This window comes from Pollachius pollachius (genome assembly GCF_949987615.1).
Source record: "Pollachius pollachius genome assembly, chromosome: 2".
NCBI lineage: Eukaryota > Metazoa > Chordata > Actinopteri > Gadiformes > Gadidae > Pollachius > Pollachius pollachius.
Window position 1 is genome coordinate 41,730,354 of NC_136935.1, and position 14,709 is coordinate 41,745,062.

The 14,709-nt window shown below is 47.4% G+C and overlaps 1 protein-coding gene across 3 annotated transcripts in view; it reads left to right on the top strand.

Annotated features, from left to right (window-relative positions):
- Nucleotides 1-14,709, top strand: part of fat1a (FAT atypical cadherin 1a) — a 72,206-nt gene that overhangs the window by 42,255 nt on the left and 15,242 nt on the right. For all 3 annotated transcript variants that reach the window (XM_079758561.1, XM_079758563.1, XM_079758562.1), the window contains exons 9-15: nt 96-306; nt 865-4,929; nt 6,375-6,571; nt 6,852-7,005; nt 9,342-9,575; nt 12,934-13,323; nt 13,906-14,120. In XM_079758561.1, the coding sequence (XP_079614687.1) occupies nt 96-306; nt 865-4,929; nt 6,375-6,571; nt 6,852-7,005; nt 9,342-9,575; nt 12,934-13,323; nt 13,906-14,120 (5,466 nt within the window). The remainder of the gene's footprint in view (nt 1-95; nt 307-864; nt 4,930-6,374; nt 6,572-6,851; nt 7,006-9,341; nt 9,576-12,933; nt 13,324-13,905; nt 14,121-14,709) is intronic.

The following is a 14,709-nucleotide window of genomic DNA, read 5'->3' on the forward strand; positions in this document are numbered from 1 at the left end:
ATTTAAACATATCACATTCCCAAGTCTGCCTCTCCGTTTGGTTTGCGTCCTGTCTATTCTTCTGCTAAATGTGCATTCACACCTCTCATGACCAGGTGCGTGACCAGGACATCCCAGTCAAGAGGAACCTGGTGCGAGTGGTCATCAACGTGGTGGACACCAACGACAACGCTCCATGGTTCGTGGATGCCCCGTACTCCGGTCGCGTCTTTGAGTCGGCTGCGCTTGGCTCAGCCGTGCTTCAGGTCACCGCTCTGGACAAAGACCAAGGCCGAAACGCTGAGATTGTCTACAGCATCGAGTCAGGTAAATGTCATTGATGATATGATTTGTTGGTTCAGGCGTAGAACAGGTTTTTACAGAGAAACTGTCAGATAGGTTTCAGCAAAATGGGAGTTATTTTAATTTGAGGATTCTTTCTTCTGCTGAGCCTGGATCACGAATGCTTAACAGTGGAGGAGGTTGCTGGTAGCTTTGTCGGAACACATCTAAATACGTGGGCGCCACAGAGCATCTTCATAAGTTCCCACCATTGTTGTCTCTGCCAATAGACTCCGTTTGAGGGAGGGAAATTCAGTGATTCTCCAGTCCTTTGTTTGATACAAACATTTTTGAGATTGTTAAAATGGTTCAAGCCAACGGATTTGTCGGTAGTGTTCCTTTGAGACAATTTGAATAACGCAAGACGACTACTTGTTGTATAATTTAAATAAAATGTAGAGTTCTTTTCTGCCAAAGCCCTTTGAGAACAACAATTGGAGGCTACTTAGATGTGCTCAGTACATAAACAACAAAGCATGTCAGTCTGAAACTTGGATAATGGGCACACTAATTAATTAATTTGTTTTTTGTTTTGTTTTACAGGAAATGTTGCAAACACATTCGCTATGGATCCAGTCCTGGGGACCATCACAGTAGCCAAGGAACTTGACCGCAGCAAGAAGAATCAGTTTGAGCTCATTGTCAAGGCATCTGATAGAGGAACATCTCCAATGTCCACCACAGCAGCAGTGCTCATTTCGGTCACAGTATCTGACAACGCTGCTCCGAAATTCACTGAAAAAGAGTTTTCAGCAGAGGTCAGTGAATCCGCCCATCCCGGAAGCTTTGTGTGCTTGGTGACGGCCACCAGTCAATCATCAGTGTTTTATCAGATCAAAGCTGGCAACACCAACAACGTATTTGACATTAACCCAAACTCTGGAGTGGTTGTCATCCAGAGAGTTTTGGACTACGAAACCACCTCTGAATACAAGCTTATCATACAAGCCACAAACATGGCCGGGCTCGCCAGCAACACAACTATGCTAATTCATCTGAAGGATGAGAATGACAATGCCCCTTTGTTCCTCCAAAGGGAGTTCACGGGCATGATCAGTGAGTCAGCAGGCATCAGCAGTGTCGTTCTGACCCTTGAGAGCACTCCGTTGGTTATCCGTGCCTCCGATGCTGATGGCGACCACAATGCAATGCTTGTCTATCAGATCGTGGAGCCATTTGCCCTCAATTACTTTGCCATTGATTCCAACACGGGTGCTATCCGAACAATCACAGCCTTGGACTACGAGCAGAGGCAGGTTTTCCGTTTTACAGTCCAGGTACATGACCTTGGAATGCCACGTCTGTTTTCTGAAGCAGCAGCCAACGTGACTGTGAATATCATCAATGTCAATGACTGCCCGCCACTCTTCAGCCAAGAAGTATACGAAGCAAATGTCCTACTACCAACGTACAAAGGTGTAGAGGTCATCCAGGTCAACGCCAACGACTCTGACGCAAACGCACAGTTCCTCTTTTCCATTTCTGAGGGTAACATTGGCGACAAATTCAAGATGGATCCGAGTAGCGGTGTGATTGCCATTCAGAACGTCACACAGTTGAGAAGCAGGTATGAGTTGAAAGTAAGGGTTTCAGATGGCAGGTTTGCCAATACCGCCACGGTGAAAATCAATGTCAAGGAAAACAAAGAGCCCAGATTGAAATTCACCAGGGAATCCTACAAGGCCTTTGTTCAAGAGAACTCTTCTGAGAGGAAAACTCTGGCTGTCATCGCCACAGTTGGAAACCAGGTGAACGAGCCCTTGTTTTACACCATTCTAAACCCAGACAAGAGGTTCCAAGTCAGCCACACGTCTGGGGTTCTATCAACCACCGGGATTCCATTTGACCGCGAGGAACAGGACAGTTTTGACATCATAGTGGAGGTCACCAGACAGGACCAACCGGAAGACGTGGCACATGTTCTGGTTGCGGTCAAGGTGGAGGATGAGAATGACAACACACCCATGTTCATGAACCTGCCCTATCACGCTCTGGTCCAAATGGACGCAGAAGAAGGACACGCCATCCGCCAGGTCACAGCAGTGGACAAGGACCTGGGAAGGAATGCCGATGTCTACTTCCACCTCAAGGAACACCAGGAGCACTTCCAAATCAGCCCCTCTGGAGAGATCTCTCTGAAGATGAAATTGGACTCAGAGTCATTGAAAACATATTCCGTCGTTGTTGTTGCCAAAGACAGCGGTGACCCAGCTCGCTCATCCGAAGTAGAAGTCCCCATCACTGTGGTCGACAAAGCAACACCCGTGTTTGAGAAGACTTTCTATAGTGTTGAAATCCCTGAGAACATCCCAGAACATACACCTGTGGTTCACGTTCAAGCCAATGACTCTGAAGGCCCTCGCATCGTCTACACTATTTCCGAAGGGGACCCTTTCAAACAGTTTTCCGTTGATTTCAACACAGGGGTTTTGCATGTGATCCAGCCATTAGATTTTGAGTCGCATCCAGCCTATAGGTTGAGTTTGCGGGCCACAGACTCTCTCACCGGAGCACATTCTGAAGTGTTTGTCGACATAATACTGGAGGATATAAACGACAATGCCCCAGAGTTTTTATCAAAGTCATACTATGCCAACATCTCGGAAGCCTCTGTCATCGGCTCATTGGTTTTGCAGGTGGCTGCGAAGGATTTAGATACAGGAAACAACCAAGAAATCACATACCAGCTTGTTGAGGAAAAGGGAAAGAGTTCAGATTACTTCTCTATCGATCGTACCACCGGAATTATCAGGACCGCCCAAATGCTAGATCACGAGGAAACCCCAAACCTCAAATTAACAGTTCGCGCCATTGATGGAGGAATTCCAGCCCTCTCAAGTGATGTCACAGTTGCCATAGATGTCATTGACCTGAACGACAATGCTCCAGTCTTCACCAAGACACTTTACGAAGTGACAGTCAATGAATTGGCGCAACGGGGTCATTTCATCACCCAAGTCCAGGCGTCAGATGCTGACAGCTCTGATTCCAACAAACTGTCATTCTCTATTGTTTCTGGAAACGAAGACCAAAGCTTTGCCATGGACAAGCACACAGGGGCCATCATTATATCAAACCATCGGAGACCACATATGCTTCCTCTGTACAATCTAACCGTGTCTGTGTCCGACGGTGTGTTTAGAAGCACAGCATTTGTTCAAGTGACTATCATTGGTGCAAACTTTCATAATCCAACCTTCCCTCAGGTGGACTATGTGGTCGAGCTTGTGGAGAATTCACCTGTTGGAACCTTGGTAATGGAGGCAAAAGCAACCGACGATGACGAAGGCATCTACGGGGCGATTACATACCACATTGTGAATGAATTCGCAAGAGACAAGTTTTCAGTCAGTGAAAATGGAGAGATCTTTACACTTGAGAGCCTTGACCGTGAGAATGCCGTTGAAAAGGTTATCCCGATTTCTCTAATAGCACAAGATGGAGGTGGAAAAGTGGGCTTTTGTGTTATCAACGTTATCCTGACCGATGTCAACGATAACACCCCGCAGTTCAGAGCAGCCGAGTACAAAGCCACGATTGCATCTGACGCCCCGCGAGGAACGTCAGTGACCAGGATCGCTGCCTCGGACATTGATGAAGGAAGCAACGCAGACATATATTATGCGATTGAAGCAGATGTGGAAAGTGTGGAAGAGAACTTTGAAATCCACCCTTCAACCGGGGTCATTGTTACTAAAGAGAGCCTGATCGGACTTGAAGGTGAACTTTATGCGTTCTTTGTCAGTGCAAAGGATGCCGGGAATGCACCCAGGCAGTCTGTCATCCAAGTATACATTAGGATTGTTTCTGCTGAAGTGCCGGTCCCCAAATTTGTGGAACCAAATTACCGTTTCACGATTTCTGAAGATTTGCTCATTGGCACGGAGATTGATGTCATCCAAGCAGAGAGTGTCCAACCGGTGTCCTACATCCTCCTTACAGGCAACACTCCAGAAAGTAACAGAGATGAGGTGTTTGTTGTCGATCCAGACAGTGGGGCCCTGAAGCTGGAGAAGGCCCTTGACCACGAGACCACCAAATGGTATCAGCTCACCCTGCTGGCCCAGAGCAAACACGAGAACCTTGAGGTAGTGGCGTCAGTGCACATCAACATCCAAGTCAAAGACCTCAACGACAACAAGCCCGTCTTTGAATCAGACCCTTACGAGGCCGTCATCGTGGAGAACCTCCCAGGCGGCACGTCTGTGATCCAGGTCCGAGCCACCGACCTCGACACCGGCGCCAACGGCCAAGTGGTCTACAGCCTGGACCCTGAGCAGAGCTCCCAGGAGATTGGCGAGCTGTTTGCCGTCAACACCGAAACGGGATGGTTGACGACGTTGAAGGAACTGGACCGCGAGAAGATCAGCAAGTACACGATCAGTGTCCTGGCCATGGACAGAGGCGACAAGGTCCAGCACGTCACCGACGCTAAGGTCGTGGTGACGGTGGCCGACGTTAACGACAACCCGCCCCGCTTCACGGCGGAGATCTACAAGGGGACAGTCAGCGAGGACGACCCTCCCCCAAGCGGAGTCATTGCCATTCTGAGCACCACGGATGCTGATTCAGAGGAAATCAATCGACGAGTCAATTACTTCATTACTGGTGAGCGTTTTCTTTTCTCATTATGAATATCATTATTATAAGAGGATTTAAAAAAATCTGGAGCCTGCTTACTATTGCTGACGATAATCAAGGATTAATGGGAAACTGTTCAGATGTTCAGAGACCTTCTCATTTAATGTCATATCTGGTCTTTATTATTTTAAACAACATTATACATTCGGTAAGAATAAGAATCCTTTTCTCTGTGTATTCATCTGTTGAGGTGCAACACAGATCTTAATGTCACAGAAATGCAGCCTCTAATCACTTTTAAAATTAATTGAAAGCATTTCCTCGAGTGCTCATTAGTAGTTGTCAATCAAACAGCCACACACACACGCATAATGTTAAAATCCCCACAGACCATTTGCTAGCGTGTCTTGTGCTTCCCTAGGCACATTGAAGATGCATTGAGCTCTGATCATAAAGACCATGTTTAGTGCTGTGTGTATCTAATTTGGGCCGCATTCCTCAGCACAATTGACTCCATACTATCTTTTGCCATGGAGACCCAACGCTCCGTTCAGTCAACGATCAATGATGCACCGTGTGTTTATGTAACGCACTGAGCCGGCAATCCGCGATTTCTAAAAGGGAGAGAAAGTCGATGTAGCTGTATCACTTAATAACCATCCAAAAACATCTGGTGGCTGCCAGCCCGGCTCTCGGTATCAGCCAACACATGGATGTCGGCCAAAAATGGTGTACGGCAACATCAGGGGAGTGTTCCGCTTGATTATTTGTATGCTGGGTGAACAGGAAAAGCTCAAATCTGATCACAAGAGGTCATGGCGAGGCGTTTATAATTCAAAGTGCAGCTGAACTCTTCTAAGACCTTCAGATATATCTGAATTACATTACATTGACAGGCATTGAGTCCTTCAGCGGACACATTATTCACAGCCCCTCACAAGGCCGAGGCTGAGAACAATCAAAGCAATGATAAGAATTGGTGCAACCGCAAAAAAGTCTTGCACAACCCGGTTTAAAAGAAACCAACCTTCTCAGAACCAAGTTCTGAGAAGCAATTTCATTTATTATAAGGGATAATGGCATAATGATTACATCACAGAGGTACCAGAGATAGTGCATCTCAACAAAGAGATGTCAACATAAAACTAAATTCAGCAGTTACAGCAGTAACAGCAGATATATGAGCTAAAAAGCTCTAACGTGTACAAGTCAGATGCAATTCACTCTACCGGGGGAGGAAGGGCCCATGGGACATGACTCAGAAACATTTTATACCTCTATTTCATACCAATAGCAGACAGTAACCAGCAGGGACAACAACATCTCAGCAGATCTCAGACTTGAGTCTGAGACGCGCTTGTTTATTTTCCTCCCACTGAATCGAGCTGGATGAGTGAACCCAATTTTTCACTAAAACGAAAAGGCTTATAATTCTAATTTGGGTGTCTTTTCTTTCCTTCGATCTTGGGCAGGAGGGGACCCGCTTGGACAATTTGCCATCGAGCACATCCAGAACGAGTGGAAGGTCTCTGTCAGGAAGCCCTTGGACCGTGAGGAGAAGGACAATTACCTGCTAAACATTACCGCCACTGATGGCATTTTCGCTGCCAAGGCAGTTGTAGAGGTCAAGGTCCTGGATGCCAACGACAACAGCCCTGTCTGCGAGAAGGTGAGCCCAGACTATTAACCAGCACGTCGCTACCTGTTAGACACTTGGAATGCATTTAACTGCTAATGCATTGTGATGCTGCAGACTGAATTATGGCTTAAATGCATTTAATGGCGTTCCATTTCATTTTATTTTCATTTTATTTTTTTATAGATGATGTCAAGCGCCATTAACTTAGATTAAAGCGGAACTTCCTTAAACACATTAGACCTGTCCACGTATTAAGTGAACTTGACGTATGTGTAACGTCTGCTGTATTTTGCTGTATCTGTTGCCCCAGTCTCTCTACACTGAGCGTGTACCAGAAGACTCCCCGGCTGGGAGACTCATCTTGCAGGTCTCTGCAACGGATGCTGACATTCGCTCAAACGCTCAAATCTCCTACGAGCTCCAGGGGGCCGGTGCAGAGTTGTTCACCATTGATGCTGATACAGGTGTGTGTGTGTGTGTGTGTGTGTGTGTGTGTGTGTGTGTGTGTGTGTGTGTGTGTGTGTGTGTGTGTGTGTGTCTGTGTGTGTGTGTGTGTGTGTGTGTGTGTGTGTGTGTGTGTGTGTGTGTGTGTGTGTTGTGATAACAGTCTAAACCGTTTAGGATCACGGTTAGTCAATTGGAAATGTCAGTGGAAAAAGTTGTCAAGTCATATTATGGGCTTTGGGTGTTCTTTTTTCCGTCCATTAATAATGTCTTCCTGGCGAGTGTTCAGACATGGGGAATGTTTATAATGTGAAGTGTGCATATTTTGCACTTCTTTTTCCCTTTAACTTTATATTAGAAAATTGCAGGGCTTTGAACTGAAAACCGTAAACATATCAGTGATCCTAGCAAGAATTTACGACATCATTCACACTTAAAATTTACGCAGATGCTGCCCAATTTAAGTTATTTTTTAATTATTAATGATTATTATTATTCTTTGTAGTTTTCTGAGCGTGGCACAATTATCAGATATACTCCCAATAGAATAGATGTTTCTTCTGAGTCGCTATTATTTACAAACCTCTTCTCAACGGTTTGGATACATCGCTTCCCTGCAGGACAAACTCAGCTTCAGATTACAGTCATTCGCTAGTCTACTACTTGCACAAACATAATCCCCCCCTCACCCCCAAAAAAAAAATAAATCAACCAAACAATTTGAAAAGAGTTAAGGAAGCCCTGTGGCATGGCTCCGCCGGCGCCGCGGCATTAAACGCCCTTTGACGGCGGAATCCTCCCGCTTCCCGGCACTAAACGCTGGAGAGAGGCTGAGGTGGCCATTCGTCAGCATCCGGCCAGCCTCCGCATTCTGCTGCTAGCACCAATGCGTCTGCTTCTGGCACCAGGGCTACTGCTGCTAGCCACCAATGCTACTGCTTGTAGCACCAGGGCTACTACTGCTGCTAGCACCAGGGCTACTGCTTCTAGCACCAGTGCTACTACTGCTGCTAGCCACATATGCAACTGCTGCTAGCCACCAGTGCTACTGCTTTTAGCACAAGTGCTACTGCTGCTAGCAAAAGTGCTACTGCTGCTAGCACCAGTGCTACTGCTGCTAGCCACCAGTGCTACTGCTGCTAGCACCAGTGCTACTGCTGCTAGCACCAGTGCTACTGCTGCTAGCCACCAGTGCTACTGCTGCTGGCCACCAGTGCTACTGCTGCTAGCAAAAGTGATACTGCTGCTAGCACCAGTGCTACTGCTGCTAGCCACCAGTGCTACTGCTGCTGGCCACCAGTGCTACTGCTGCTAGCAAAAGTGATACTGCTGCTAGCACCAGTGCTACTGCTGCTAGCCACCAGTGCTACTGCTGCTAGCCACCAGTGCTACTGCTGCTAGCAAAAGTGATACTGCTGCTAGCACCACTGCCGCTGTGGAGGGGAATACGCAGAAGAGGATGTTTTCTTCTTCTCATCGTCCCTCCCGCCCCCCTCTCCCCCACATGCCGACACTAATCAGGATCGGGTCATGTGAAGCGGGTTGTTATTTTACGTTGCCAGACGTTCATCCCAGGACACACGCACACAATCTGCCCTCCGCCGCCAAGCCTCTTCCACATCGTTTCCCTCATCATTCCCCCCCCACCTGCCATTACTTATTCATGACTCCCTTCCCCACTTCTGGAGGCCCTCAGTTGTTTGGGTGTGGGTGTTGTTTTTTTGTGAGATTTAGAAAGGAGGTGATGGCGTGTAAGAACTTCAACGGTCTGTTTCGTCTATGAACTTACATGTCTTCCATTATTCACGAGTGTATGTCTCTCTCTGTCATACCTGCTCTACTGAGGGCGGATAGTGTGCAATAATAGCAGTTTTAAGAGTTCGCCGTTCAAAACTAGAGGGAATAGATGAGCTACTTTAAGTCATTTGACTCTTTTTCTATTTGTAACCGGACCACCTTTGTGAAGTGTGTGTGTGTGCGTGTACCTGTTTGTACATGTGTGTGTGTGTTTGTGTGTGTGTGTTTGTGTGTGTGTGTTTGCATGTGTTGGTGTCTGACTCTATGTTTGCATGTGTGTGTGTGTGTGTGTGTGTGTGTCTGTCTGTCTGTGTCTGTGTGTGTGTGTGTGTGTGTGTGTGTGTGTGTGTGTGTGTGTGTGTTTGCGTGTGTGTGTTTGCGTGTATGTCTGTGTGTGTTTGCGTGCGTGTGTGTGTGTGTCTGTCTGTCTGTCTGTGTGTGTGTGTGTGTGTGTGTGTGTTTGCATGTGTGTGTTTGCGTGCGTGTGTGTGTTTGTGTGTTTGGTTGAGGTATTTGCGTCTACACTCCCTAACTATCTTTCCTCCGTCTGCGTCCGCAGGAGAGCTGAAGACCTCCCAGCCGCTGGACCGTGAGGATCGGGACGAGCACCGGTTCCGCGTGCGCGCGCTGGACGGCGGCGGGCGCTACTGCGAGGCCGACGTCCACGTCACCGTGGACGACGCCAACGACAACCCGCCGCGCTTCACCTCCGACCCCTACGCCGTCACCGTGTTCGAGAACACCGAGACGGGCACCTTCGTGGCCAAGCTCCTCGCCAGCGACCTCGACACCGGTGAGCCGTTTTGGAAACCTTGTGTCCTCTTTCCTCGTTTCCTCTGTCCTTATCTCACTCGATTATTTATTACCCCGTTATCGCCGCCTTGTCATGGATCACCTCCTCATCGTTTTATCATATTTATTGCTTTTGTCCCCCCCATTATTGCCCAATATAATCCTAATGGAGAATCTTTTCTTATTAAAATGTTCAAATATTTGATCCCTCCCGTCCAAACAAGCAAGCTTCGGAGAATCCTATTATGTATTGTATTTGGGTGTATTATAGATGCTTACTTAACTTACCTTCGCCAAAGTACGAAAAAGAAAGAGGAAAAGAACACGTCCCTGACACAAGACTTCAATTGCTCCTTCATTATGCAGTGTCAACAAAACATTCGTCTCCACTCCACAAAACTCTTTTGCTCCGCCGCTGTCTGTATGAATATCATGCATATTTCATGATCTATAGCAAGCAGGGATGTTTCCCGAGCTCAGTTACTTATTTCTAAATGAACAAATAATGGGTTCAAACCCAACCAGGAATATTTCTGAATAGTGGGTCTTTTTTGCAGGCATCAGCGTCGTTATTGGTTGTTATGCGCTTGCCTGCCGTACCAGACATAGGCAGCCATTTCCTGTTTACATTCAGGTTTTTAGACCTACACAAGCCAACAAAATGAGAAATGAACAATTCGTCAAAATGACAGCACCTAATGACGGAACAAAGAGGGAAAAGCGTCGGTTAAAGAGCCGTCCCTCCTGGCTTTCCAGCTGAATAACAATATCGGAATGCAGATACAAACACTTCTGCTACAGTGACTGCATGCTGCTATCCAACGGTTGAACAGTAGAGATTTTAAATCAAGATAAATATGTTTTGTACTGTGAAATGTAGCGGGATTGGTAGAGTGGGAGGCTTGTTTTCAAATTGTATAAATCACAGAAAATATAGAATGTATAGGTGATTGTCAGTAACATGTTTTTACCAATTTGGACTGTTGAATCTCGGGAACTGTATAGTCTGTTTTTTTTACTTGGATATTCTGTCACATTGGATGCACTCCCACTCTTAAAATATGCAATTGCATCACTCTGATACATTTTGAACCATCTGGGCAATCTTGGTAATAAAATGGAATTGGCCCAGTGCCAGGCCCATTTTCACTTTGGTTTTCAGCAAATCACAAAAATGTTATTATCTTATTGTTTTGTCGTGGCTCACTGATTTCCAAAGTTTACACTTGGAAGAGGTCTCCTATCGTCGCCAGCTGCAGACGTAACACAGGTGGAGGTTGTTCATGCCAGTGGCTCAGCCAAGCATGGAAGTTTTAATAGCACATTATCATGGTTTATCTGTTTGGGGGCAGATGGACTAGTCATCTTTAGGGAGCGGAGAAGATGGACATCCCAACATTCATGGTGTCAGCACAATTCCAAATTGTGGGAGTGTGGTGGTCCTTCAGGTTCCATCAACAGCCCCACCCCTTGAAGTAGAAACTCCCATTTCATTTGTCGAGATTTGTAATCTTTCTCAGATATCCTCTGGATCTTTGATCGCCTGGTGGAAAGCCAGGAGCTCCTGAGTGTGTATACGAAGCCCCCCCCCCCCCCCCCCCGTTCCCAATGCTATTATCCAAACCTCTCTGTGGTCTTGGTGGACCTCCAATCGCTCCTTCAGTTAACGTGCTCTGGACATCGTCTCCTACTCAACCGTGTCCTGCTCCTTCCTGACTGCCTCACACTCTTGCCCCCCCCCCCTCTCCGTCCAGACGACAGCTTGGCAGAATGAATGAGACGGTAGAATGAGGTTTGGCGGGCTTGGGATTGTAAGAAGCGGGGCGGGGAGAGAGGGGTTGTCCTGGGGAGGCGTTCACTCCCTGTAGGTTTGCCTGTACCGAATTTGCCTCTTGTTCTGAGCATGTGAGAACAAGGATGAGGGTGCTTGTCGTTCTAATAAAGGGTCCAGAGAGGCAAAGCGATGTCTCCCTTGCTTTTCGCCAAGGGCGGTTTTAATTTAGAGGTGCTTGCGACAGAAAATGTGAAAAATCATTATCTTTATTTGAATATCTTTTCAAGTAGATATTGACAATGATCTGTGAAACCCTGTTCTTTGTCCTGCCAGAGAGAAAAGAGTCTGCATGTAATTAGTTCTTACTTTTCATGGTGTCTGTGTGCGTGTGTGTGATTGTGTGTGTCAGTCCACAGTCTTCACAAAGTCTGGATTGGTAGCCTTGATATATTGGGACATTTTAGCACCTACACACTTCCTTTAACTCTACCTCTACCCTTTAGGTAGTTGCTTCGTTTTTCTTCTGTGTGATTTATGCATTTTCTCCATCTGTCCTTTTTAAATTATTCAAATGCATCCTATACGCAGGAGATCCAAGTTTGTCAGTTTATTTTCACTGCTCTTAGAAGTATGCATATGCTGTGTGTGTGCTTGTTTGTGTGTTTGTTTATGTACCTGTGTTTGTGTGTGTGTGTGTGTGTGTGTGTGTGTGTGTGTGTGTGCGTGCGTGCGTGTGTACATGTATGTCTGGGCGCTGAGGTCCTCGCGGTGGATATAAGAACATAATCCAGTATGTTTATTAGTGCTAGTGAATAGGGGGCTGACAGAAGCCACCCATAGGCAATTGACTCAAGAGTTATGTGGTGTGGAAAGAGTAAATGGGCCGCATTCACAGCCCCGATCACCACCATCCTCTCCGGCTTCTGATAATGAGTTTTTTGTGGGGAAAGGACACACTCGCCTGATAAATGGGAATATAATGGCATATTCCAAACGGAGGGCCACCTGGAAAACACCGCTCCGATTATTGTCGTGATCCGTCTCTGTCTGGTTCCTGCGAGTGTGAAGCCAATGGGAGGGGATGAGTTATGGAGAACGTGACCTGACCTTGCTAATGAAGGGATTTGTGGCAGGGGAAACAGATAGCGAGGAGGCAAGATGTAAGTTAGGAATTATTTTCAGAGACTGCGTCTGTTATGCTTTGTTCTACTGTTCCTTAGCCAAGAGTTGCCTGATGAATCAGCACCTTTAGGTCGGATAACTGGCGTCCCGCTAACGATCTAGCCGACGCGGGCTCGATTCCTACCTGCGCCACTGTCTCTTTCAACCCACTATCCCGTCCGTCTTCACTGTCCCGTCCGTAAACATTTGACAATAAAACAACTATTCGGGGTGTCCTAAATATTTGGCCTGTTAAACCCTTTGAAACTGTAATGGTGATTAAGGGCTATACAAATTCAATTCAATTCAATTCAATTCAATTCAATGTAATTCAATTCGTTCTTTAGTTTTTTGTTTTTGACACTAAAACAACTATTTGTTTTTGTCTCCTTCTTCTTCTTCTCCCACATTCCCGGCGTTCCAGGCCTGAACAGCGACATCCTCTACTCCCTGGCCGACTCGGCCGACGGCCACTTCTCCATCGACGAGCGCACGGGCGTGGTCAGCCTGGAGAGGCCGCTGGACCGCGAGGTGCAGGCGGTGTACGAGCTGCGGGCGCGCGCCGCCGACCAGGGCTCTCCGCGCCGCCTCTCGGCGCTGTGCACGGTGGTGGTGTCCGTGCTGGACATCAACGACAACCCGCCCGTCTTTGAGCACCGCGAGTACGTGGCCACGCTGGCGGAGGACGTGGCGGCGGGCACCCAGGTGCTCCGCGTGCAGGCGTCCAGCCGGGACGCCGACGCCGCCGGGCAGATCTCCTACGGCATCATCAGCGGCAACGAGCACGGCATGTTCAGCGTGGACCCGCTCTCAGGTGGGTTAGGCTGTGTGCGTGCGTGCGTGCGTGCGTGCGTGCGTGCGTGTGTATGTGTGTGTGTGTGTGTGTGTGTCTGTGAGTGTGTCTGTGTGTGTGCAGAGTCAGCCCACAGCACTTAAGGGCTTGTACATCGGAATGCGTCATGGGATTTCTCTTTGCCGATACCCTGCCATTTTGGGATGCGAGAGAGAGGGAGAGAGGGAGAGAGAGAGAGAGAGAGAGAGAGGGCGTTGTAATAAATATAACGTATCCTAGGTTACTGGATACGTTGTTTTGCCATGTCTTGCTGCATGAGAAATGAAGTTCCAAACACAACAATTACCCTGAAGGAAAATTATTTCTCGATTAATTACTGAACAACGACCCAAACCCCCATTACTACCAATAACATTCCTATGCTCCTATTCTTACGAATCGGAGGTGGTCATTGTCGTACAAGCCCTACAGAACAAAATCAACTGGGTCCTCATTTTAACTTGCACAACCCGCCCCCCCCCATACCACTTAACTCGTTCATCACCACCCCGTACCTCACGCCCGGTGCCCTCCGCTCACACACCTCTCCTTCCTCCCCCCCAGGCGACATCTTTGTGATCGAGGCCCTGGACTACGAGGCGTCCCACGAGTACTACCTGACGGTGGAGGCCACGGACGGAGGCTCGCCCCCGCTCAGCGACATGGCCACCGTCAACATCAACCTGACGGACGTCAACGACAACAGCCCTGCCTTCAGCCAGGAGACCTACATGGCGGTCGTGAGCGAGGACGCCGAGCCCGGCAAGGCGGTGGTGACGGTAAGAGAGAGAGACGGCTGAAGGAACACATGCAGGAGCTAAGTGTCGGTTGATTAGCTGGAGGAAAGGTGTGTGTGACTGCTATCTCTGTAGCATGTGAGCATAAGATAATTAGCACTTTAACAAGCTGATATGCTGTACTTATATATATATATATATATACATGCATATATATATATATATATGCATGCTATAGCATGCTATACCATATATATATATATATATATATATATATACCTGGATCAGCCAGAACCCTGACCCCTGAAAACTATAGGAGGAGATAAAGTTAAACATCAAGCGAAACCACTTAAAATGACGCTTAGATCATGGTTTAACCCAAAGATGTCAACCTTGTGTTTTTCACTCTTATAAAGCACTTCCTCTATGTGGAAAACGTTCCCAGGTATTGCGGTTGTTTCTCCCAGAGAAATAACCTTATCGCGACCTCTCCTGCCTCCCCGTACCAATTCCACTCCAGCTCCACATATTCCCTCATTTATTGCTTCACCAGTGTCTCAGCCTCTCTGTTGATTGTTTATTCTCACTCTATCGCGTACCGGCACCTGTTGGCAAATCACCATATGGTGGC